A 27,189-nucleotide genomic window follows, 5' to 3' on the forward strand; every position below is an offset into this window, starting at 1 on the left:
ATTAGTTTTTCTGGAGGATGACTAAACCTTATTAGGATGAATAAGTATCGCTAATAAACAAGCATTTACTTGAAGGCTACTGGCTCCCTATTTTTGAAGGTCCTTAAATTGCATTTATTCATATTTTGTGTTTTATCCAGATTTAGCAGACTCCATTACTTACTTTTTTCATACAAATATTAAACAGATATGTGTTGCATGTGAACAGGGCTGACCGCACACCTTAAATTATTCTGAATCACGGCTGAGTATTCATTTTATGATCCTAATAAAATACAAGCAGACATGTCTAATGTTTAAAGCAACAGGCAGAGAAACTGTGCATAGCTTCAGAAAATATTAATTTATTCACTATCAGCATTCTTGCTTTGTTTGATTAAGACCTATATTGAAATCATGTATTTTTCTTCCTTCTTTTATAGACCATGTGGCACTGGTGCAAGCTGTTCAGAGGCTCTAGCCTGGGCTTTCTGATTTATTAGGTTTAAGCTAACCATTTTTAGTCCTGCCAGACTCACAAGCTGTTATATACTACCTGCAAAGTTCAACATGTTTGTAGCATCATGCAGCAGATTCTGCCTACCAAAAAATCAGGATGCCGCAAGCAAGGAAAAGAAGGCCTATTTATTACCAAAATAAATACATAAATGATGAAGACTTTGGTTTCTCTCACCTCTGCTTGGTTTAGTAGAAAGCTGGAGGATAAATCTTGCAGTGGTTCTGTCAAGCACAGAGCAAAATCTATGACAACGCACCAAGTGCTGTTGTTGTAGGTGGTGAAGAGGCTATCTATGACATTATAGTGGAGCGCTCTTGCCTTTGATGTATAATTGTTCAAGATTAGCATTTGGCGAACATCCAAGAGTTGAAACCCCATGTGAAACCCCAAATCATTTTAGCTAACTTGTTGTCTCTGGGTGCCCCTTGGCATGTCGAAGTGCAAATCCAGCTGAACAGGAACCCCCGGGCACAGGGGTCTGAGGAAGAGCACCCACCACTCGCTCTCTGGGCTCTTAGGACTGCACCAAGCATTAGCCAGACAACTCTAATGCAAAGACACCATCGTACCATGCTGCCAAAACAATGCAAATCAAAGCACCAGGGACTCCCCTTCACCTGTCAAACTAGGCCCCAATTCCCAGGGAGTGGGAATTTTTTTCCCCCAATCTGACTTATTTATTTATTTATTTATTATTTATGACTTCAGTGATTACAAAGCACCTTTCCTTGCCTTTCCCTCTGCCCATCTGCTGTTGGAAGTAGGAGCCTGGTTTCGTTTGTACTGCCTATAGTGACCAAACAAACTCATTAGTGGCATTCAGAATAAAATAAGGATGACCAAGACAAAAAAGGAAGGGTTAAAAAGAAGAATGGAGAAAAATATCTTGTCCCTAAATAAAGACAAATTAGGGCATTCCATCCAACCATTTTTATGTTGTCATTAGTGATAACAAAATAAAATTAAAAAAAATAATGAACACAAAGGAAAAATAAGATGTTTTATAATTGCTCTGGAAGCTTTCACCACCACATTTGAATAAAAATGACTGGCAAAAATAAAAACTTAAACTGTACTAATTTCTGGTATTTTGTTGTTTGTGTGCTTTCAAAGAAGCACCAGTTTTTGTGTAACTCTGGGGGCTCCGAAAATGAAAAACTAAAATAAACAAAAGCTTGTTTTGTCCCACAAAGCATTTTAAACACATTCCAGCCTTACTTGGAGGCCAGCCAGGTATATGATCCATCAATGCTGATGCCGTCCAAACACATGTTACCAGTAAGCACTATTGAGCCTGGAGACATAAATGCAATGTTATATCATGGGTACTGTAGGAGTTGGCAACCCGAGTGAAATTCTTGTGACTGAGGTATGCCCCCTGCATTCCATTAAGAGATCTCGCACAAGGCCAACGTTTTGTCCGCTACAGGCACAAAACAAGCCTGAAAAACCATCTCCTTTATACTTTTTTCTTCCCCTACCTCAACAAATCCAAAGGAATGCATCAGAGAGCCCCAAAGTACCTCGCCTATTTATTTTTTTTCTCAGACTCTGTCTGGTTCATCATATGTAATTATGGTTTAGGACATTCCGCCAGCGCATGGAGTATGGTTAGCTGCTTAGGTCATATAATAATAATAATCATCCTTGCAAATGGATGCCAAGTTAAATAAGTGAATTAGCACAATGTGTCTTTCACCAGGACTCTCTCATCTGAGGTGGCTTGTGGAGCTACAGTAAGAAGAGCAGGACACACCCTGGGGTCCCTCCAAAATGACTAAAACCACGACTACTGCAGCATCTATCCACAGTCTCTCATTAACTGTAATAGCTCTCGGACCAGCAGGACCAGTCTGGGGCGACAGGCCCATTTTTCCAGGACAAGTGTAGGACATTGTTTCTGAATAGGAGCTACAATGTACTGCATAGTCAGAGAACAACAAGGAAGAACATTACAACTTCAACGCTCTCCAATCACCCTTTAATATGTTGCAGCAGGCTTATGCTAGTTGGTAACATCACTTTGGAATAGTTCTTGTAAACGTTGGTTAGCCAAGCATGGTCTAAACAGAAATCCACAAAAAACACATATTTCTACAAATTGACAGCTGGTTAGCGGAAAGTCTTAAAAGAACTTCTGTTAGCGTGCGTGTGTGTTTCTTTGGAAATGTTTTTTTCCCTCTCATGTACATTTACATTCATATTAATCATGTCAATGTCTGTGTGTATGACTTTGAGAAATGTGTTTTAACCGCATTTTAATATGTGGATTGATCTGCAATGCAATATTTCATTCATTGCTGTTAGTGCCAAATCCTGTCGACTCACTATTAAAGTAAACAGTGCTCAGTGCATTGGGAACCAATCATGCCATAGCTTCACAAATTCCTTGCCGAACGGTAAACAGATGAAGGGGACAAATGGAGATAAATATTTCCATGTGGTGCTAATGTTGTTGATCTAATATATATCATTAGACTTGCAATAATGTTCCTATATGACAGAAGTAAATAAATAAGAGTGAATGGAACCTTAGAACACTAGAGGCTTGAAAGCACAGGAGACTACACCATCACTTGTCACGTTACCACTCTCTGTGTGAAGTAAAGCAAAAAAGTGAGACTGGCATGCAACTGCATTCTCTGATCACATGTCTGACTGTGTCAAAGGTCAACCAGAGGTCTCTATTGCACTGTAAAGACCTCCAGACAAATATGACAGAATTAGCACATGTAATCCTTTGATTTTAATGCTCATCTATTAATGTGATGGAGTATATTCTAATGTAGATCTTCACTTCTCTGCATCACACAAAAATAAACAAAAATATAAAGAGGCTATGTTTCAAAACCTAGTACGTTCTTAACCTAAACAGCATTTTTAAACGTTTAAACTTTTAATTAGAATTTTTTATTATTTTAAATTCTTGTGAGGTGCCCTCCTTTTTTAGAGAGCATAATATGTGTTTGAAAGTCAGAATAAAATGTTTAGAATGTTTTAAAACCTAGTCAGCACTCTACCTAGATTGCATGTTGGACAATGCCTATTATTTGACGCTAAACTTGCTGTGTAGGTAGGTAGGTCACAAGGTTTTAAAACACAGCCGATTGAGACAAATTAAATGGATATGATAACATCCTCTTGCTTATGACTGGTAACTGAATAATTGATTCTCTTGTATCTCTAAACAGAACAACTGGACTGAAACATGAAGCAGGAGCATCTGAAAATTCAATTTGCATGTACTGTAACCTCTAACTGCTGTAGTTGATATGGAAGATTAAGAAGTAGTCCTTAATCTTTACTCCTCTAATCCTTCCTACTGCCAAGACAGGCACGAGTGTTCGTCTGTTTCTCAAATTGCCTTAAAAGAAAGCAAACTCCCTAAGAAAATGTAGGTGTATTAATATTATTGTGATTTAAAAATCTGTCGCCTGGACACTTCTCTCCAATTAAATCCACTGACCTCACTATTACCCTAAAATGTTTTGCCTGTCTCAAGCAGGAAGTGAAAAAGACCATCTTAATGCTGCACTATCACGATCTGGTTTTCCACAACTGAGCGTTCTGGTGTGGCCTGAAATCAGGCTACTCATTTAGTCGATTTAAAGGGATAGCTCCACCAAAAAATTTAAATTCTGACATCACTAACTCATGTTAATTGTGACTAACTTAAGGCATTATGTTGGTCTCAGTCACCATTATATTTCATTTTAAAAGAAAGACACAATGACAGTGAATTGTGACTGAGGTCAACACTTTGCCAAGCATCTCCTTTTGTGGTAATTTTTGGGTAAACTATCTCTTTAAAATGTTCGAATTGTATTGATTTTGTTCCATCATACACTATAATTCATATGCCTTTATTTTTGAGATGCTTATTTGAGACGCTTTGTAAAGTGTTTTCAGTGTCTAGAAAAGGAATCACTACGGTACAGCAAAAAATAAACAAACAAGCATTTCAAGCTTCATAACACCAGCTAATAGGTCTTCAATAATTTACACTTAAGTAAAATGTAAGACCGTTTTTATATATCAAACCCTTCTCCCAAATCCCAGCATATGTTTTTAATGTGCAGCAATGTAAACAAAGAGTTATGAGCTCACAGTCTCAGGTGGGAGGGATGATCCAAGCGTGACCCTCAACGAGTTCGGTACGAGACTGTGGCATTCCAAATAATTATGATGCATGGTCTCCTGGCTGAAATCTTTCCTTTAAAATGAGCCCATGCAAATATGAAACAATCTCCCACCTTGTGTATCTGATAAGAGCGAAATCAAAGCCCAGCTAACCACTGTGTGCTCTCCCTATTCATACTTTTAAGCATTAAACCCTTTCATGTTCCATCTGCCTTCTACCCTTCCAAAACAACATAGAGGAGGGCTCCTGATTTGCATCCTATTATAGGAGGAAGGGCAAGAGCGAGGGGGAATGGGGGTAGGAAGAGAGTGCAGGGATCATCAAGAGGAGATGTTTAAAGAGCCCTGCCTCTTGCCTACTCTCACTCCTAAATGGGCACATTTCTTAGCCAAACACTTTGCATATTCCCAAAGAAAATCTTCAGGAGTCGAGTCTGTAGGGGCAAATGCTTTTAACCTATGCTCTATCAAAAGAGTTTAAGTAAATAACACCCTTACCCACCCACCTACCCACACATCAAGAGAAGATGGGGGTATGTACAAACATACCCCCACACACACATGTACATGGTAAGTATATGAATATTATAGTACATTATATAGACAGATACACAAACGTACACACACAAATATACCTACTTCTAATTCATATAAACACATAAATTCACATCTTGGCTTCAGAAACCCAAATTTTTAACTGTGGTATTGTAAGTCGAATTAACTGATACAGCTAATGCTTCAACCACAGTTTATGTAGTTATCACTTATAAAAGGAAAGCCATTGTTTTTTCGCTGAAAAGCCCAAGCCATAGTCTGCATTCCACGGTCAACTTGACATACCACTGGCCACTTTGAAGATTACTGAAATGTGTGCCTTTGTTCTCCTCTTTTCAATCACACCGCACCTTAAGGTGAACCATTATGATTCCTGCATTCAGTAAAGCATTATATAAAGAGGATGTTATAGGAAAAAGAAGTCAGTATTCAAATACGAAAGAAGAAAACTTATAAGTACAATATATATATATAAAAAAAAACTGGACATCTGGATGTCACGCAAATGCTTTTAAGCATTTAAACTAATTGTAAAAATAATAATTCAATGAGTTAATTCAAATAATGTGGAAAAAACAAATAATGTGCATGATCTCAAACAAGTGAGTGGGACGTCTATCAGGTCTATTTCAAAGCATTAAGGATTACTAGTAGCTGTCTAATCCTGCTGAACCTAAGGGGAGGTAAATCGTATAGTGTTGGAAATCCTGGCCAGGAAAGAACAGGAGGTTAAATGAGTTATTTGCTCTGTAATCGAATATCACACTCTACTTATCTATTCAGTGAGCACCTAATGTTTAAAATCAATTACTTGAGGAATGCTTTCTTGCATTCAGGTCTGTTAATGTGAGCAAAAATTGCCAACCATGACTGCAGCTCTGTCTTCACTCGGGCATCTGTTCATGGCCAGGGCTTTTATTAAAAGACGCACATCAATATTGATCTTAATTCCAATCCTTTCTGCAAACTCTGACTTTGCCGTTAATTGTTGACCAGCCCTAATCATTTTCTGGATTCTATTTTTTATTTTTTAAAGCATGATCGTTGGCTGCACGTGTACTCTTAAATAAAATAACAGTGAAAATTAAGGTTAACATTGAAAGAAACATCTCCACTGAGTTGCAGGCAAGACCTCAAGAGAATGTGTGATGTTCAGGCATACATTTATTGTTCATTAATACTTTCCAGACAAAGTCACATGTTTGCTCTCCGTCTGTGTCTGGAGAGTTAAAACACAGCTAATTACCTTCAGCTAGCTATTTCACCAAGAATATCATATTATTGCAATTCAAGTCCTTCCACGGCTGGTCTTATCAGAGAACTGTGAGTCATCCTTTGTTCAGCTGGGCCCAAATCCCATGAGAAATGGATGGGTGGAGGGGGAGCAGTGAAAAAAGAACAAAAAAAGAGAGGAAAGAAAGAAAAGTGGTAAAAAATGACAAACTCCTGCCACTCTTTGTTCCTGGGAGTGCCATGCTCCCTTTTAGGGCTCTGTAAGTCTTGTTTCCCCTGCTACGGTTCCCATACCTGTCAGCCTCAATAGCCTTCACAGTGCCTGCACATAGACAAATGGGCTGACCTGGCTGGCCTCTATGAGCCTGGGCTAACAGGAAGATCACATCTGGTTATTAATATCAGAGCATCCTTGAATGGCGGCCCCCACCCATCTAACAGGAAAGAAAAAAGAAAGAAAACAGGAAGAAAAAAGAAAGCAGGAGAGATCCAACCAGAGAGTGGTGTCTGGCGTGCCACACTTTAACACAATGCTATAAGTTGTCCGTCAGCAAACGTTAGTTCTGCAGGGCCGGTGTGGAGATGACCATCTGCTTACAAGTGGGGAGGGCATGATGGGAGAAATACCTATTAATATCTATGAGGATTAATGACAGCAGGGCCTAGCTGAAGCCTAGGCTTTATGTTTGCACCCACACTCATCTGTCTGTACGTTTTAATTATACCCCTTCCCCCTCATGCCCTCCCCTGCAAGATTCCCATTGTAATCCGCGTGCAGGTGAAAGACGAGAGCGTCTGAATAATCTGGCCCCACTGTTGGGTCAGAGCGGTAGGCTGAGAGAGTGCTGACATACTTTTATGCCTGCAGAGAGTAAGTGGATAAACTGACGCATTTGTGAGGCTGTGGTTTTGTTTGCATTTGTAAAGTGAGGGCTGATATAATGCTGTTTGGACCTGAGCAAAGTCCTTCAGCAACACGGCGGTCCCTCTCTTGTTTACAAACAGCTGAGACCAGGCAATCTCTGCTTTTTCTATTTATTTTGGTCTTTCCATCTATTTTCTTCAATGTTTGAAGAAATGACAGTGCCTATTATGCAGTGTAGTGTCAAATTTTTAAGATCCTAAAAGCAAAATGATACAAATATATACTCTAATAAAATATATAGATGTTTATGTCAGTCAAAAAATGACTATTTACTAGCGATCAAAGATCCAAAACCAGTCAAATCCAAACCAGTAAAAATTAAATATTTTTATGGCACTTCACAGAGTCGGAATTGTGGCCTAGAAGATCACGGTGCTTATGTGGGAGATACAGGTGTTGGAGATACAGGCCTGTGCCTTGTCCCAATCCTTTCCTTCTCCATCTCTACTGTCTCTTAATTATAATTGGTAAATAATAATAATAATAATAATGTGTGCTAACTGACAACAATGATGATGATGATGCAATCGGAAGGGTGCATGCTTAATGGATCCTCTCTGTTCTTCTATACCACAATGGCTTTTTATAAAAATAAAAATACCCTCAACTCAATCTCCTGTCCATTTTACCATCAGATCGGGTGAAATGACAGACAATAATTTGAGCTGCATATATATGGGGCATTTGTTTTCAAATACGATGAAGAGACGCTGACCTTCAGTAATGAATGTGCTATAACCACCAACATAATAATGTGCCATCAACCGGCAGCCATTTTGGTTTTGAAAGACAGGCCGAGAGGAGAGGGAGAGAGATGGAAGAAGAAATAGAGAGATGAGGAGGATATGCTGACCTTCTGAATGAGAATAAACACATAAATGGGGAAAAAAGTGGTTGGGGGAATTTTTTTTAAAAAGGGTTGGGGAAAAAACAAGTTTTTGATAAATCTGAAATTCCAGTCTTCTCTCTCTCTCACATTCTCTCCTCCTCCCTCCTTTCTCTGGCCCCTGCTTTTAATTTCCCCTCTCATTTCCCTGCCCCAACCAATGGTGTTGCCATCCGTATCATGGATAATGAGATGGGCTATCTGTCTCTCCCTGGGGACAAGGCCAAGGAAAGCCAGTCACAGAGGCTCCATCTCCCCGCCTACTTCAACCAGAGAGAGGTGTATTATGTGGCTCTAATCGGGGAGAAAAGAGAAAAGGAGAAAAAGAGGAGGAGGGAAATAGAAATATGAAAATGATGTCTTGGACTCTAGATGGACAGAAAACTCTGCTTGGCTGATGACAAATGCCCTGGGAGGGGACTGGCTGTTGTAATTAAGCAATTCATAGCTCCTGACATGCAAATGGGGGATAGACACTGGACATCCTTGTGTTCTGCACACAAGCCTCCAGAGAGATGAAGTATAAAGAGAGAAGGAAACAGAGAGAGGGAAAAGGAGAGAGAGTAGGAGATAGAAGAGGAGCAAAATGTGAAGACCACCTGGTGAACAGGTGCTGGTCATTATTTGCGTTTCGGCAAGCTTTCTAACACACTGACCATGAACATTCTTTGCTTCAAATGACCCGTGTGCCCAGCGCAAATCGGCTCTTTGGAGCAACACACATTTCTCACCATTTCTTAATCAAGTATTACGCCACCTTCGAATGGCCTTGACAGATTTACACTCTGCAATATCTGGGTTTATTGAGTGTTTATTCATAATAATTGTATCATGACAATACATCATTACTATAAGATAAAGCCAAACACTATTAGAAGCCAAGTATGTCCATTTTATTTATTTTAATAGCAGTATTATTTCATAATGGTGATTTTTTTTTTTAAGGTTGTTTAAGGTGTGGGCTTGGGAGATTTAAAACCTCTGAAGCCACGTCCTCAGCCTCTAATGTGAAGCTTTTTGAAGATTTACACACAGTACTCTTTGAGAAGAATGAAACATTGCACTACTAATGTAATTTAGGTCTTTTCTTAAAGTCTGCAAAATCTGCAATCTGTATTCTCTCCGAAAATCATAGGAACAAAGCTGCAATAAAAATACTGAATATGCTTTTTGTTTGTCTCCTCAATCATTTTTGGTCATAAAAATACTTATGTTCCATACTCATATGGAAAGGTCATCAATACTTTGTTCTTTAGTATGCTACCCTTTTACCTTCAAAACATTAAAGACAAGGTGTTTTTCTGGTCAAATAAAGAAACCTTTTTTTTTCCTTTTCTTTTTTTCTCACAACATTTACAACCAAATATACATGAGTGAAATGGCCTCATTTCTGCCAAAAGCATTAGAAGCCGCATCTGTAGAACAGATTTCCCTCTCTCCCTGGGTAAAGGTGGGGGTGCAAGGAGATGAGAGAGCCAGACCGAAACCCCCTCACCCCCTCTGTGTCAAATGGACACCCCTCTCTCTCAATCATAATTGAGCGCTATCACCTGTTCTGAGACTTTTTAAAGTGTGAGCTAAAAACAATCTGTCCATTTGAGCGCTAATATTTTTTACCTTCACAAGAACTTAAGGGCAGTTCATATAAAAGCCCTTTGACAAGATCATTCACTTTCAAGCTTCAAAGGAAGCTACACAATTGTCATCCTGGTTAAGGATTTACCATTGAATAAACTTGAATGATCAACACAATTTTAATCCTACATATTCCTGAAAAGCCACCTGCTGTTCTAGAAAAGAACTGATGACTGTGTAAGCATAAAATATGTTTCTTAGTTTAGGAAAATAATGTAACCTAAAAATACAGGTTAACTTCAATTGAACATTTCAGATTGGTTTACAGGTCGAACAGATACAATTATCTCAATAATCGATCATTCACATGTGCACGTGATCAAACAAATATGTAAGGGTAAGACTTGCTGAGATAATAGCTAAGCTAGGCCTTTCTCACCTTCTAATCTTCAATCTAATTGTCTTTCGACATGATTCAAAACGGTCTTTGTTGCCATGGAGCTTTTTTATTTGCTAAGAGAATTAGCCGAGCCCCTTGACCCCCCACCCCTTTCTAAACTGCTAAGGATTTCAAAACATTCCCATGGACTGTGTCTTTAATGCCAGGCCTCCAAATACCACATGCAATTCTTTTAGCCCTTCATTTGCCTCATGCTGACTTCACCCCTTGGAGGATTTGCTCTTTGTTGTTTGGTTACTCGCTTCGTATTTCTAACACTGTCTGAATACATTAAAAACATGGAGCTGCTCAAAGTCTCTTTCCTTTAAGAAGTAGAAATGGATCATTTATTATTCTTGGAGGGCTTTAAGTATTTTGGTTCTATTCTAATTGTTTTAGTGGAGTCCACAGTGTAAGATAGTTGTCCATTCCTTTTAAAAAAGCCTCTCAGAATGATCATACATTAATATGGGTCAAAGTAATGAGTTGTTTTTATTATTGCTATCATTACAGGTCTGCCAAATTTGCATGCAGTCTCGCCATTGTCAGCTGCTAAATTCACTTTTCTAAATAAACAGCCGAGCCTGGCTTACGAGCACACACAAGTCAAAAGTGACTAATGCTGGTCAATAGATCCTCATTAAGTTAATACAGTTTATCCAGAGGAGTCCACTAATGTGTCTGGGATGTGATGCTGGTCTATGATTTCAGGATGTTAGTATTATTGTTTCAGGCAATCACACCAGTCCAGTAAGTCAACACCCAAATGCACTTAAGAACAGGATGAGGCTGCAGTGGCCTCTGTTCAACCCCCCCTCCGCCCCATCACTGTGAATCAGTTATCTGCCCCAGGCCTGGAACAAAGCAACAAAATATGACCCGGAAATCAAAATAAGAATGTCTGGAAAATCTAAACATGACTTGTGTGCATTACAAAACTATTAAACACAGGGTCATTTAAAAACAACCAAGACATTCTCCCTATCTTATGCATGCATGTGAAAAACATACAGTCACACATTCAGAAATTGTCAGCTGTTCACATGATGTTAGCTGTTGTTTGCTAGATGACAGAGCAGCTTTCCTCAGTGGTGAAAATTCAGTGAACCACTACAACACCAGCCAACTTCACTGTTAAAAATATTGATATTTCCGACATAAATTCAATTAAGTTTGATTTCTGAAAGGCATCGTGTAAATAGGCTGACTGGCATATTCCTGTCTTTAGAATCTTTTCAGGAAAGAGACAAAGGCAAATTTACAGCTGCACTAATGACATCTGACATCATAATAAAACCAAGGTGCAGGAAAACAAATGTTCACTGTTTACAATCTTTTTACTGAATCAGCTATCCATCTAAGCTGTCTCTTCTATCCAATTTACATTTTAAATAGTAAATAAATAGATACTCTCTAATGCAACACATGTAAGAGAAAACAAACTATTCAAAAAATTTGACACAAAGAACATACAGAATTAGGACAGTGGGTCATGACACAGAATGATACAAAGTAAAGCATTACTGACCTTGTACACTTTCAGAGCAGCTTCGTGCCTCTGGTTGGTCGCATGCAATCTCAGCTTCTCCACACTGTTGCTGTAGTAGTCGCAGGCGTTGCACTTCAGGTGCACGGGATTGCCAATGGCAATGCACTTGAGCCGCCACTGGTTGGCTTTGCCACCTTCCTTGATGTGGGCCACCAGCTGATACTTCTGCATGTGCTTATCAGTCTTGCAGTGTAGTTGGAAGTTAGCCTTGAGCTGCGTGTTGTAGTTGCACAGCTTGCATTGGTAGACATCTCCCATCACTGCCCTCCACTCCTCTTCCGGAAGCGATCGCTCGGCCGTCACGTGCCCGCTCAGGGCCTCCAGGCTGTCGGAGCTGAATTTGTTGCACACTGCACACTGGAAGAGTTTCAGCAGCGGGTCACTGATGCAAGGTGACAGCTCCCCAGCAGAGAGGATGGACAGGTCATCACCCATTAGCTGACCACTCGCAAGACACAGCTCGGCAGGCAGCTCATTATTTACTGCAGGGGGAGAGAGAGAAAGAAAGACACAGGGAAAGTGAAGGGGAGAAGGGAAGAGGTGGGGCAGAGAGTCACAGGGAGGAGAAATGAGAAAATAGTTTTTTATTAAATAAAATTTAAAAATAGCTGAGAGACTGGTGTAGGGCACCCTTACAAAAGGATTTGATAAAATAAAGCCCCAGTAAGGAGTATGGCTTTTAATAAACCTTAACTATAAAAAGCTATAATAGGATTGAATCAGGATCAATTACAATCACCCCTTTCAAGTTTTAAACTCCCTCATCAGATAGCTTTAATTACTCCTACCAGGCATTCCAGAGTTTGTACTCAGGCACACTGTTTTGTTCTTTCTTTCAAGATGTGAAATAAAAAGATCCTGCTTCAATTGTAAAAAAAAAAAACAGATCATCTAATTGTTATTTAGTGCTTTGATCTTTGTACTTTTACAAGTGAGATAGATTATTTTCCATACCATCAACCCACTGGTAAAAAGCCTTTAATTTAATAATTACACAAGATCAAGACAAGGTACAAATACGGTATTTTGTTAGACACAACATTTCTGAGTTAAGTTGCCTGTAGGATAAAAGGCTATGTTATATCTGGAAACAATATTTCTTGACATGCCAATGTATATGTGTCAGCCTATACTTAGTATGGAGATAAATATCCATGGGTGGAATGCAAAAGGGTATCAGTTTTCAGAAACGTCTCGGGTTACATGCGTAACCCTTGTTCCCTGAAAAAAGCGGAACGAGATGTTGCGCTGCTAAGCGCTACGGGGAACAGCTTTAGCCGTGAGCCGAGCTGAATAATGTGTGGAACACGTCAATGAACATTGACTGGAATTTATAGCCTCGGCTGATGTAATCATTAGATGCACCTGAGGCCAGGCTATTAATGGATACGTCACCAGGTGTCGTCAGATACTTCTTTTTGAAGAGCAGTCCTGGGACGTCCCAGTGCGGCAAAGCAGCGCAACATCTCGTTCCGCTTTTTTCAGGGAACAAGGGTTACACATGTAACCCGAGACGTTCCCTTTACAAAAAGCTTTACTACGATGTTGCGCTGCTAAGCGCTACGGGGAACGCAATACCCACGCCGCCGCACTTGGGGCTGTCCGGACCCCTACGGTTGTGCAGTGTACTCACAAAAACGCGAGAGGTCTCAGACATGAGCTTCAGATGTCGACTCAAGGACATAAGAGCCCGGAGTAGCAAAGCATCTAACCCATAAAGTTCGATGAATTTGTGCGAAGAGAACCCTATCGCAACACAAACTTGTCATAAAAACTGATGAATGTGAGCGGAGAGGACCAGCCTGCCACATCACAAACTTGTTCAGGCATGAGCTGAGATGTCAACTCAAGGGCATAAGAGCCCGGGGTAGCAAAGCATCTAACCCATAAAGTTCGATGAATGTGTGCAAAGAGAACCCTATCACAACACAAACTTGTCATAAAAACTGATGAATGTGAGCGGAGAGGACCAACCTGCTGCACCACAAACTTGCTGCAGAGGGGGACCTCTAGCCAAGGCTTTAGAGGAGGAGAGCCCTCTGGTAGAGTTCGCCCTAAAACCTACTGGCGAAGCTTGATCGCTACCGTAGGCCCGGGCAGTAATGTCCCTCACCCAAAGTGACATAGTCTGTCAGGACGTGACCGCCACCCAGTCACGGCTTCCAAATGAAGAATTGCTGCCCTGATTTTATGCCACTAGCAAATGCGGTGGACATAAGTCTGACGGGTACAGACTGGACAAAGTCTGAGAAGTCTTAGCTGCTCCGGCGTTACAAACGGCAGGGAGCAGAAGGCTTAGAGAATAACCGGCCAAGGGTCGCGAAAGGCACCTTGGGCAGGTAGTCAGGGTAAGGGTGCAAAGAATGCTTTTGGTCCTACCTGGGGCAACTCAAAACAGGCCGGCAAGAGAGACAGAGCCTGTAGGTACCCAAGTCTACTCAGAGACGTAATTGCCATAAGAAAAACCATCTTGAGAGTCAGAAGTCTACCAAACGCTGACTCTAGAGGTTTTAAAAAGGGGGGTCTTACCCTATGAAGAGGTCCTAGTAAGGATGCCTCTTAGAGGGCACCCCGCCCACCAAGGCGTGGCAAACCGCCAGCACCCCCGAGGGGGGGGACTGGGTGACTCGGGGAGAAGTAGAGGAGACATTGCGCTATCAACAGAGGCGAAGAGGTCCTCTTCTGCCCTGTAAAATCTACCCAGATCAGTTCCAAGGGAGGGAGCCCTAGCACTTGCAATGGTCTCGATAACTTCAGGAGAAAGCCCTGTGAACCTCAGTTGGTACCCTACAGGGGCCAAGCATGAAAGGTTTCACAATTCAGGCCGGGGATGAATATGTCCCCTGTGCCTGAGAAAGAAGGTCCTACCTGTTTGGAATCGCCCAAGGCGAGCCGTCGAGGAGAGATATTAACTATTAGAACCATATCCTGTTCAGCCAGCGCAGCGCCATTAATAGGAGGCAAGACCCTTGCTGGTGAACATTGCCAAGACTCCCGGGAGCAGAGAAACCGGGGAAAGAAACGCATACAGACGCATTCTGGGTCATGTATGTGTCTTAACGTCCAGACCCAAGGGGGCTGGGTGATTTCAGGGAGAAGTAGAGGAGACATTGCGCTATTCATAGAGGCGAAGAGGTCCTCTTCTGCCCTAAGATCTCACCCAAACTTGTTCCAAGTGGAAAAAGCCTGGCATTTAAAAAGGTCTCGATAACCTCAGGAGAGAGCCCTGTGTCCCTCAGTTGGTACCCTTAATGGCCAAACATGTAAGATTCCACAATTTGGGGCAGGGATGAAATATTGCCCTGTGCCTGAGACAGAAGATCCTTCCTGTTCGGCATCGCCAAAGGCGAGCCGTCGAGGGAAGAGATTAGCTCCGAGAACCAAGCCCTGTTCGGCCAGCGCGGTGCTATCAGTAAGAGGCAAAAACCCTTGCTGGCGAACTCTGGGCAACTACCACCTTAGGGTGGAGTTCTTAACTCCCCCATTGGCATTTTCTGTCTGGACCGTAAATCTGCTCCCATATACGGGCATCGATGCATATAACTGACCTGAGTGACAAGAGCTTGCCCTGGGCCCTAAGGAGAACCCAGCATGTCAGAAATACAGCTGACAAGAACGTGGGTCTCCTTGATGATTTATGTAAGAGGCTACCGCTGCATTGTCCACCCGCACCAAGACATGGCAGCCTCAGGAGGAGGTATTTCAGGGCCAGAAATACAGCCATCAACCCGAGACAGTGACTGTGACAACCGAGCTGACGACCCTCCTATCCCCTTAAGCTGGACGACCACTTAAGGCCGCTACCCCGCCCATCAGGGAGGCGTCTGTCGTTAGCAGCCTGCGACAACAAGATGCACCTAGAGTGGGACCCAAGGCAGATAACCGGGGTCTGAACCACATAGAAAGGGAACGAAGCCTGAGGCGCGTAACCCTATTTAGCCTAGGGGTTTTGGCCCTTGGAAGAATCCCCTGGCTTTTGGCCACAACAAAAACGGTCTCATGAGCAGAAGGTCCAGAGGGATCACTGTGGACGCATTCGCCCTGAGACCTGGAAATCATTGATACTGATAACAGTGCAACCTTGACCTAGCCTGACTTTGCTCAGGGTGATCTAAATGGACTCAATCCTAGCGGGAGACAGTTGTGCCCGCATTGAGATTGAACTCCATACGATGCCCAAAAATAGACAGTGTTCTGAGTGGGAGAGAGGACGCTTTTCTTGGCGTAAAGCCTCAACCCCAGAGAAACAGATGAGCTAAGATGATGTCCCTGTGCTGAACTGCCAGTTCCTGGAACTGCGCTAGGATCAGCCAGTCGTCTACATAATTCAGAATGCAGATGCCCCGGAGTCGCAAGGAGCCAGCGCTACATCATGCATTGTGAATGTGCAGGTAAAAGGGCTAGGCTGAGTGAAAGAACCTGACCCTGGAAGACTTCGCCCCCGGAAGTGAACCTCAGGAACTTTCCATGTTGTGGCAGAACTTCTAAATGAAGTATAGAAGTGCGTCATAAGATCGATGATGACCAGCCAAACGAGTTGTAGGGCTTGAGACACGACCGTCTTGACAGGCATCATCTTGGACTTGAACACCCACGGGTAGTTCAAGCTTTAAGATCTAAGCCAGACGCCACCCCTCACCCTCCTTGGGTAACGGGAAGTATTTAGTGTAATAACCTAACTCTCTCTCTCTGGAAGGGGAAAACATACCATGGCCCCTTTAACCAGGAGAATGAGTTTTTGTTTTTATAAAAAATAAATCCGGTTTACGGTAGTGAGAACACGCCGTTGAAACACGGAAAAGCGGCGAGTGAATTAAATCCTGACGCCCTTATAAGACCCACAGAAAAGAATATATCCGGCAGGAGTTTCCACGCTGCCAGGATCTCTGAGATGGGTATTATATTTTAACACTTCCTGTTGAGGGGTTGTCGGGTGTTTCGCGTCCTGAATAAGATGCAGGAACAGCGAAAACACCCAATTTTGATGGAAGCCTCTGCAACCCGAAAACACCAAGAGGTGGCAGGAATGGAGGGCTTCGAGGGGGTACCGGGAGGGGTGAAGTGAAACACGCGCCCCGTCCCGAGGGGAGCTACCCCCTAATCTAGGTGCAAGACCGTCAGGGTTTTCTCTTGGGACTTGCTTCGGGGCTGGCGAGGGCGGCGAGACTGTCCCCAATCCCTGGGAGGAGGAGCACGACTCGCCACGCTTTGTTTTTGAGCCTCCCTTCAGTCAGGACCGAGGCGGGTCTGCGGCTTGCTCGTCAAGCGCAGAACCCACACTCAGGTCATCCAGGGGGTCAGCCTGGTACGCCTGTAAAACAGCATAGTGTGCAGAGCAGCACCAGCCTGACCTGCTGCTTGATAAGCCCTTCCCACTAAAGTGGAGGTTGTCCTACAAGGCTTTGAGGGGAGAGAGGGCTTCTTAAGTGACGATGCCGAGCCCGGCGAGAGATAGCCCTCAAGCGTCTCTTCGACCGGCGGCATCACTGAATACCGCCGTGCCTCAGCACCCACGATAGTCGAATATAATGACGTCGAGGGTCTGCAACCCGAAACACCAAGAGGTGGCGGGAATGGAGGGCTTCGAGGGGGTACCGGGAGGGGTGAAGTGAAACACGCGCCCCGTTCCGAGGGGAGCTACCCCCTAATCTAGGTGCAAGACCGTCAGGGTTTTCTCTTGGGTCTTGCTTCGGGGCTGGCGTGGGCGGCGAGACTGTCCCCAATCCCTGGGAGGAGGATCAAGACTCGCCACACTTTGTTTTTGAGCCTCCCTTCAGTCAGGACCGAGGCGGGTCTGCGGCTTGCTCGTCAAGCGCAGAACCCACACTCAGGTCGTCCAGGGGGTCAGCCTGGTACGCCTGTAAAACAGCATAGTGTGCAGAGCAGCACCAGCCTGACCTGCTGCTTGATAAGCCATTCCCACTAAAGTGGAGGTTGTCCTACAAGGCTTTGAGGGGAGAGAGGGCTTTAAGTGACGATGCCGAGCCCGGCGAGAAATAGCCCGCAGCGTCTCTTCGACCGGCGGCATCACTGAATATCGCCGTGCCTCAGCACCCACTGATAGTCGAATATAATGACGCCAAGGGTATGCTGAACACGGGAAGGAAATATATATATATATATATATATATATATATATATATATATATATATATTTATTTATTTTTATTTATTTTTTTTTATTTTTTTTTTTGGGGTTCTCCATGAGCAAAAAAGCTCTTCATGGAGGTTATCAAAGAAGGGAAGGGACCCATGAGGCGTTCCCTTTCTTAGACTGGAAGATAAAATATATCCCCTAATTTGAAGCGTTTGGAGTGTTTGGGGGTCTCTTTTTCGCGTGGCCAGTCCAATCTGGCAACCGCACGAGTAACAACATCGAGCAATTTCCTCCGTAGATTTTTTTTATCGCGGACGGAAAGCTAGGACGCGGGAAGAGAATCGCGATCCACCTCATGACCCGAAGAAGCGTCGAGATCATGTGTGAAGGACCAGCTGGGTTTAGGGAGAGAGTGAGAGAAAGGGATCAACCCGTCTCTTGCTCCTCAGCCACATCCATGCAAGAGCCCCACAAACGATTTTTATTTTTTTTAAATTTTTTCGTGAGTGCTGACTCCCGGAAGCCAGCGAGGCGAGCACGACGCACTCTGCCTGTTAAAGCAAATCGCAGTGCTCGCACCCGCCAAAAGGTTTTGACAGGGTTTGTGAAACACACAGAAACAGAATCGCTCTGAAAAAAGAGTTTCTGACGACACCTGGTGACGTATCCATTTATAGCCTGGCCTCAGGTGCATCTAATGATTACATCAGCCGAGGCTATAAATTCCGGTCAATGTTCATTGCCGTGTTCCACACATTATTCAGCTCGGCTCACAGCTAAAGCTGTTCCCCGTAGCGCTTAGCAGGGCAACATCATAGTGAAGCTTTTTGTAAAGGGAACAGGAAGGATGTATTTGGTCTGAGCCAACATAGTGAGAGTAAAGTTTCTGCTGCAAGTGTTGTGTGTTGGGGCATTGTTATAACACAGAATCTATGGGCAATCTGCTCTTTATAGGCCATGTTTAGATTATATTTTTTTTCTGGATAGAGCAGAGTAATAAGCTGACTTTAAAATTAGGAAAGAGATATTAAGAATAATTCTAACTCGGCAGCTCATAATATTTAAAAAATAATCATACAACTGGTTGAGAACAGGATATAATAATGGTAGGAGTGAAAAGACGAGAGCCAGTGAGAGAGAGAGAGAACAAAAGAAAGTGAGTGATAAGCATGTCCAAGAGCAAACTACTCACCGTGACCAGGAGCCAGAGCTGCGGCAGTGCTAGAGTCAAGCTGGAATGGGTTGATCATCAACTGTGGGTCTGAATGGTTCTCTAGTGTCATCCCACTGAGGCCAATATTCTGGGCTAGGTAGTACTGGTAGAGCTCTGCCTCAGCTGGTGCCAAGCCCAGGTGTAGGTTGTGCTGGATCTGCTTCATGTTCTGCTGTAGAAGCATCATGTTGTGCATGTGCTTCTCGCTTGTCATGTGAATGCGCAAGTTGCGTGCTACGTTGGTCTCGTAGTCGCAGACCTCGCATCGCCACGTGGGCTTCTGTTTTGGCTTAGAGGGCGAGGGTGTGCCACATCCACTCAGGCTGGTGTTCGAGACAGGAGCGGCGTGGTTGTAGATGGCTTCCGTTCCTCCATTCTGCAGTGTCTGCACATTGTTGAGGTGCTTGTCTGACTGCATGTGTATGCTAAGGTTGCCTTTGGTAGTTGTAGAGTAGTTGCACACCTCACAGCGGAAAGGTTTGTAGCCACAGGTGTAGCTCTCGCCTCGAGCTAGTCGAGGGTGAGGCTGACCCGTGCGACAATAAACACAGGAGCCTTCAGACTCTGGGTGCTTCTCCTTCATGTGGGCATCCAGGGTCTGCTGGTACTTGTAGTGCCAATTGCATTTAGGGCATTTTAGCGTCTTGCAGGAGTTCCGTGAGTGCACCATGGTCATATGGCCACCGAGTGAACGAGAGGAACCTAAGACAGTATCACATTTGGGGCATTCAATCCCGCTTCCAGGAGAGCCCTCTCCTGGGCCGGGAGTGCCAGGGGTGCTGGGCGTGGCAGCATGCTGGTGCAGTGGGCCTGGGCTCTCATCATCTCGTCGCATTAGGTCAAGAGGAAGAGATGGCGGTGTGCCATCTCTGCCACCATTGGAGTCACACCCATCTTTGCTGGCTCCACTAGTAGAATCATTGCTGTAGTCCAAAATGGCAGCGGCTTGCTTTGTCTTCTCTAGGTCATTGGCAACAGTCACAGAGGAAGTAGTGCCCCTTTCAGTAAATTTTACCACACTGGACGATAAAGGAGAAATGCTTTGGTTTAAGAGAGAGAAATCTTTGCTACTGATACTATCCCCTAGTTCACCAACACCATCATCATCAAGCTCATTTGAATACATGTCATCATCCTCCTCAGCATCAGCGACATCTCTGGGCTCACTTTTGATGGGGAGCTCGCCATTCGCATGCAAAGTGCTAATGTCCTTCTGCCGATCACAGTTCCTTTCCTGATCCCTGCACCCAGCCCCGAGCGAAGAGTGCTGGAGAGACGCTGAACTAACGGGGGACTTAAGTGCAGAGGTGACCACGCCCCCAAGGTTCAATTCAGCCTTTGGCATCTGGGCACTCCTGGGCGACTGGTCTGCAGAAGATGCCAAACTGGCACTTCCTTTCAGGAAGGCAAAACCAGCCTGCAGGGAATCACCATTGTCCATGTGAAAGGTATTCCACAGGCTGCAAATGCCTGGATCAGAGCCCATGAAGTTTGCAGTAGAAAAGTGGGGTAACACAGAATTGTTTTTTTTTGGTTCCAGAAAGCTTATAAGAGGTTCTTTGTCTTTACCAATCCCCTGTATGATGGCAGAGACATATTTATTACTAAGGAGCTTCTGCTCCTGCTCATTGAGGGTCATTCGATGATCATGCACAGCATGGGTTATAAATGACCTACTATAACCAAAAGACAATTTGCACAAGAAACACATCAGAATAGGTTTTCTTTTCCCATCACTAATGCACCCATCAAATTTAGACAAGTCCACATTGTTTGGAACATCTTTGGACACACAGGAGTTTTTGGCTGAGCCGTCAATTGTAAGATAGTCTTTTTCACTCTTGTGTCGGAGATCGTAGACACGGAAACTGTGCAACACAGGACCATCTCCTGCTAATGCTGAGGTATTTGGGAAAGACTGATTGGCGATAAACGGTTTCCCGAGGGATGAAGCAATGTGAAAGGTATTGATCAATTGTGGATAAAAGGACATGGGGGCTGTGGCAGACTGCTCAGTATTGTCCCCAGCATCAGTTTGGTAGTTTGAAAACAGTGCTGGGGAAAAGAGGCTTTTGACCCCCGACTGGGCGTTCTGGCCACCTTCTTTGGAGTCCTCAAGAATAAAAGCTGAGCCATCGGGCTGGTAAACTATGTCTCCTGTCAGGTTCTCGACATCACTGTCCTCGAGGTCACTGACCTCACTCTCATTTTCATCCTTCAGAAGAGGAAGGCGAGCGTTTGGGCAGTGGTGTTCCATGTATTTTTGTAAACTCGAGAAAGAAGTGGCACATTCGTTGCAGGGAATTTCGTTAGTGGCAGCGCCTACTGCATTCTCTGTGTTCAGTCCCAATGCAATCTCTCTCCGGCTCTCCTCCGTCCTCAGGTTGTCGTCCATAGGGTAGTTTTCCTTGTCAGGCTCCATCCCAGGGACTTTCTCTGGCACCTCATTATCAAGATGTGTCGTCTGACGTAGCTTTGAAATCTGCTGCCCATTTTCCTGCCTTGAGAGAGAAGGGGAGTCACGAGTTTCCATGGTAATCGCTACATGGGGATCTCATTTCATCCAGCCTGTTAAGGACCTGCATAAATAAATGTAAAAAAAAAATAATTAAATACATGTTTCTTAGAAAACAAATTTAGGAAATACAATAAAATAGACACTTTTAATATAAGCATTTAACAACCAGAACAGCCAATGCAGTCAAAATCAATCCCCACACAAAAGTGTCTGTGAGCCTCTTTATTACTGCAACATAATTACAATAAGTAAAGACAAGAGGGACAGCCTACCAATTTCAAATCATGATCACTTTGGCAGAAAGAGGCAGTATCTCTTTGGTTCTTCTGTTTCTCAGTAAATCAGCATACTCTAAATATTCCCTCTGAAAGATTCCCAGCAGGTATCCAACAAACCTTGATTAAGTAGCCATCCAAATTCGAACCCACACTTGACAATCACCCCAAACTTAAATAAATATTAAGCACAACCATCCCATGAAAACTATCTTGCAATGTCTTTCTCTCTCTGTCTCTCTTTTTTGTTTTTCATTTTTTATCATTGGCAACTCACAAAAAACTCCTAACACATAAATCTAACAATTTTAAATACAATGTTATCTTTCATTGATAGCTGCCCATCTCCCAACCATTCCTGCCTCAATCAGGGTCTCTTCTGGCTTTCACAAATCTTATGCACACCTTGCTGATCTAAACCCTTCAATCATATTTTTTCTCTGCCATTATGGGACCAGAGACAATTTATTTCCCAGACTGGTAATGCAGATTCCAAGACTGGGACTCGACACATAGAAATGGAAGTTAAAACAGAGTTGAATCCATCTCCCATGCATAGTGTCGGCGAGTGAGGCCTGGTAAGAAACTAGCCAGAAACACAGATGTTCCAAATTTCCAGCATTACAGGGTGATAGCAGTGTGTGCAAAACAGGTAGGTACCAGATTTGTGGTAAAGGCCAACAATGACAGGTTCACAACTGCTGTGCTTTCAATTTAAATGAGATACACTCAAGACAGGTTCAGAATTTAAAAACTGTTGCACTGTCTCCTGCGCCATGCTTTACTTTCTAATTATTCTCAAGAATAAAGGAAATCTGATAATAGGATATTGAACATGATGCAATTTGAAAAGGACATTTTCTTCCAAATGTGAATAAGGGTGAAAGATAATTCAAAATTAAACACCATTTAAAGCCATGTACTGCCCACCTAGCTACTATATGTGCAAAAAAACAATTCATGAGATATCTTTTGCTGCAATACAACACGATTTGGGGATTCATTTACAAGAACTGTTGGCTAAATGCATTTGCAGATGAGATCTTTTGGTTATTAGACAAGTGAATGATATAAATTCTGTTTTTTCTATACTCAAATCAAGTGTAATCATAGCAGAAAGCCTGCTAGGGAAAACAGAGGTATATAGAATAAGAATACAAGTCACTTCTACTACAAAATACAGGATACACTACCTAATTAATAAACAGAAAATACAATTTTGTGATGAATGGTTGGGGGTTATTTGCACAATGGACTGCTGTGAAAATAAAGACCTGAAATCCTAAATGCTCAGAAAGCAAATTTCCTTGGTAATTAGTGCAAAATGACCACCTATTACCATTAGCTTCACACAAACACACACAAAAAAGAAAAAAGTTTGTGTGTGTGTGTGTGTGTGTGTGTGTGTGTGTGTGTAGTGGAGAATTGGGACAGGGGGGTCATTTATGCAAGGCGAGAGGAATCTGCATCTCAAAAAACACACATTTGGCAGTGAAGTGAGTGCTTACAATGTTCTCCAGTGATAATTTTTGCATCTCCTGGTGTAAGATCACAAGGCACATCACAAATCCAGCAGCTGTGCCTCCAGGGCCTGTTGGAGCTGAATGAGTGTGTGAGCCTCACACAACATTCCAGCGACGTTAACAAAACATGCACTGCACATCATAAAACTAGCAACCTTCACAAACACACACACTACCCGTCTACTTTGTCAGCGGCCGTCTGTAATTTGTTTCTGTAAGGATTCAGCCTTTAAAAAGTATCAAATACAATATGTAAGATGTAATTATTCTGCCAGCTTCCTTATTCTCTTTTTTATTTCTTCATATTTTCACATGGCAGAAACGTCCTTTAAAATTTTAGTGTGTGTATTTGTTGCTGTAACACACAGTATCTCTTAATCTGGGCCCAGATATAAAAAGCACAGTTTGAAATGAATTATGTATTCCTTGACAGTTGAAGTGCTGTGAGATGCCTCCTCTGTATATGCATACGTCTCAACATTTTTGGCTATGCGTGTGAATCATTACATAGCTATGAATTATAAAGCAAGCCACAAAAGAGCTAAACAACTCAAGGCTATGCTTGTTTTGATATGAGGCAAGTATACAGGGATATTGAGAGCACCTCCAGCTTTCATATTGATATTCCACATCAGACGACATTTCATTGACAATCAGCAGTGAAGCCTGGCAACTTAAGTGTGACCAACAATTTCTTCTTGAAAAATCACTGTTTACTACAGCAAGTCACTGTGCATATCAAGACATCTTCAAGCACTCAAAATGTCTGACGAACCCATAAGAATGACTGTTTTACATCATTGGCCATCTTTTAAAAGAATTACAAGCAGGCATCTCTTCAAAGCAGCAGCTGAAAAGACAATCTCACTAGTTAACATGCTCTTTATCCACCCTAGAAGAAAGAAGCTAGTCTTAAGTACATACCTTTCCTTAAATAGGGGCTCTATGTTCTTTTAACTGCTTTTTGCCCCTGTTAACACTTTTTTGAGCAATGTGCACCAAATCTATAAACTATTCTATGATTCCTCCAACGTGTTGTAACTTAACTGTGAAACAGTGTTTCTCTCTTGTCTTACTTTCTCCCTTCTATTCAGTCTACTAGGCAAAACCAACAGAAAAAGAAAACAAATACTAAGATATTTTTCTTGTAACCAGTAGAGCGCTCTCTCAAAACAATGAGGACAGATCTCATTGCATGGAAATGGCTCCCGTTCCCATTCAAAAAAAAAAAAGATGGCAAACAGTGTTTCTATCTCTGTTTTTTAATTAAGACTGTCTCTGCATTTCTCTTGGTGCTCTGTGAAGATGCTGCCTGTGAAGTGATTAAAAAGAATGTGATTTGATCAAGAGACAAGAATAATAGAGTAGGAATGCTATATTTGCCAGAGTGTAGAGTTCTTGGGAAAAAGAGCCAGGAAACTCCCCTAAGATCCAACCCACACACCCCCTAGGAAAAATAATTTCACTCACTCTTTCTTCCCTAAACAGTTTTCCTATTTAAGGCTTTCTCTTATTTTTCTCTATTTTTTTTTTTTTGGATGTAGACAAATGTTAAACCTTAGCAAATGTGTGTAGTTTATTGTAGTGTAACTGGACTACGACAGGACAAATAAAAGGAAAAATAAGTACAACATCTCTGAATTAAATTCGATTTAGGAAAGGTCACCCCAGTCTCTGCCGGGGCTTTTCTCAACAAAAAATCCTCGATCAAAATGTCATAGTGAGTTAGGGAAAGACAAAGGAGAGTCACAGCATGCAAACTGCACATATATCTAATCCTAACAAAGCCATGAATGGGCCTTCACAAGTCTAATTATACTTGTTTATTTGTTGCCATGCAGAAAGTACTGATGAAAAATCCATCAAAGTGGTATTATACAAACATCAAGAGCTTCTCTGGCCTCAGAGGACATCGGGAGGCCTAATTCTTTCTTGTTTAAGTCCAAAAAGCAGGAAGAGGGAGAAAGAGAATAGAAAAAAGTAGTTTTGCATGATTCTTATTTAACAAAGGCTTTTCCCGACCCTGTCAATGCCCAGAGGTGTAACAGTAGAGGCAGGAGAGGAGTTCTCCCCTGTGCCATAACCACATTTAAAGGCCTCATTTTCAATACACACCATATCATTACTGCCGGGTGTGGCAAATCCACATCAGCAAAACAACATCTATTTAGCTGTGGAATCTTGTTAACAAATTACCTGGAATCACACAATTCAAAGTACAATAATTCATAATTTTGAAAAGAGAATACTTTTAACTGTGAAACTCACAAATCTTTAAATATCTTTCATATGATATGAGTTTTAAACAAAACATTCCTGGAGAGAAGTTACTTTGATTTTGCTTAAGACCTTTTACATGGGGAGAAGAAAAAAAAAAAAAGAGTATGCTATGCCTTGGTCTTGCCTGGGTTTATACAACTCCCTCTCCCATTTGAAAACTTTTAACATAATGGCCAGTATCAAAAGGAAACATAATCTACATAGCTAATGTCTTTCTTCAATTCAAAGCAGAGAAGGCTGCAGTTTCTCTTTGCTGGCAATCTGGAAACCCTCTGGAGTTAATTACGCCTGATTCGAAATGAACCGCACAAACAAAGGCCAGTCTATGTCCAGACTATTATACTGCATTAACCAGCTTTAAGCTTCCTGCGGATCGTGCGGAGGCTCTTCCATTGCCCTCCCCTACCTTCCCAGCACGGATAGAAATGCCTGCACACCCAGGATTAATGAAAAGTACCGTAAAAAGAATGTGTGACGACCTCTCCTGACACAGTGCAAACTTTCAGTCCAAGTCACCAAAAAGGGGAGAAGGTAATTAAGTTTGAAAGAAAAGGTCCTCGCAACAAACAATGAGGCTGTGTCTCTGGAGGAGCAGGGAGGGGGGACAGAGGGGCCAAAAAAATCATTAACATTCTTTTTCAACTGTGAAAAAGAGAAGGGGTGGGGGGGAAGGGGAGCGTATGCTGGCAGGTTCCCCACTAGTCTTCCTCTTTAGCCTTTTTTTCACCCCACATCTGGTTTCACATCTTTTCTCTCTGGTGCCCATATCCACGTGATGGCAGATCATCCCTTTAACTCCAACTCTCCCTTGCTGCTGATCTGCTATCAATGGGCAGCTTTGCAAAGTTAACGTCACCAGTTAACTGCATTTTAACTCAGATCGGGTTTGAGAGTGTCACAGAGAGGGGTGTAATTAAAAAAACGCATGCCTTCCCACCTGAGACACATCAGCCATCTTTGTTGTTTGTATTTTGCAAAGAGAAATAACCCAGATGCAAATAAGTTCATTAAACTTGCAAACTGTATATACTATACCTAACTTTGCCAATTTTCCTGGCAAGTCTTATGGCTTAATTAATAAAGCAGATGTATTGTTTCCACACTCACACAGTATACGAATGACACACAAACAAATGAAAACATGCACAGATGCTGACAGAAAAAAATGAGTAAACACACTCTGTAGAAATCTGTAGAAACAAAGGCTATATCACATTTCTCAAAAGAGGCACTGACTAAAATAAAAAGTTGTTTTCTCTGATTCACTGGCTTGACATAAATTCATCTCGTGATCTTTCTGCTGTCCGCACAAGCGCGAGTGATGAATATGTTTGCTTTCTGCTTTTTTTCACAGGAGGGGAAAAAAGTTCAAGCTTTTTCTTTTGTGTGTGCGTGTGTGTGTGTGTGTGTGTGTGTGTGTGTGTGTTTCATTCTTAACAAGAAAGCAGAGAATCTAATTGTAGCTTTGCCAGTCAGTGTTCA

General features: G+C 42.5%; 1 protein-coding gene across 1 annotated transcript in view; it reads right to left on the minus strand.

The window, feature by feature from the left end:
- The window catches only part of LOC127635124 (zinc finger homeobox protein 4-like), an 82,988-nt gene that overhangs the window by 45,211 nt on the left and 10,588 nt on the right, over positions 1 to 27,189 (minus strand). The window contains exons 2-3 of the mRNA XM_052114921.1: positions 19,091 to 21,690; positions 11,781 to 12,283 (exon numbers count right to left, since the gene is read on the minus strand). Coding sequence (XP_051970881.1) covers positions 11,781 to 12,283; positions 19,091 to 21,644 — 3,057 coding nt within the window. The 5' untranslated portion in view covers positions 21,645 to 21,690. The remainder of the gene's footprint in view (positions 1 to 11,780; positions 12,284 to 19,090; positions 21,691 to 27,189) is intronic.

This window comes from Xyrauchen texanus, chromosome 42 (assembly GCF_025860055.1).
Source record: "Xyrauchen texanus isolate HMW12.3.18 chromosome 42, RBS_HiC_50CHRs, whole genome shotgun sequence".
Classification (NCBI taxonomy): domain Eukaryota; kingdom Metazoa; phylum Chordata; class Actinopteri; order Cypriniformes; family Catostomidae; genus Xyrauchen; species Xyrauchen texanus.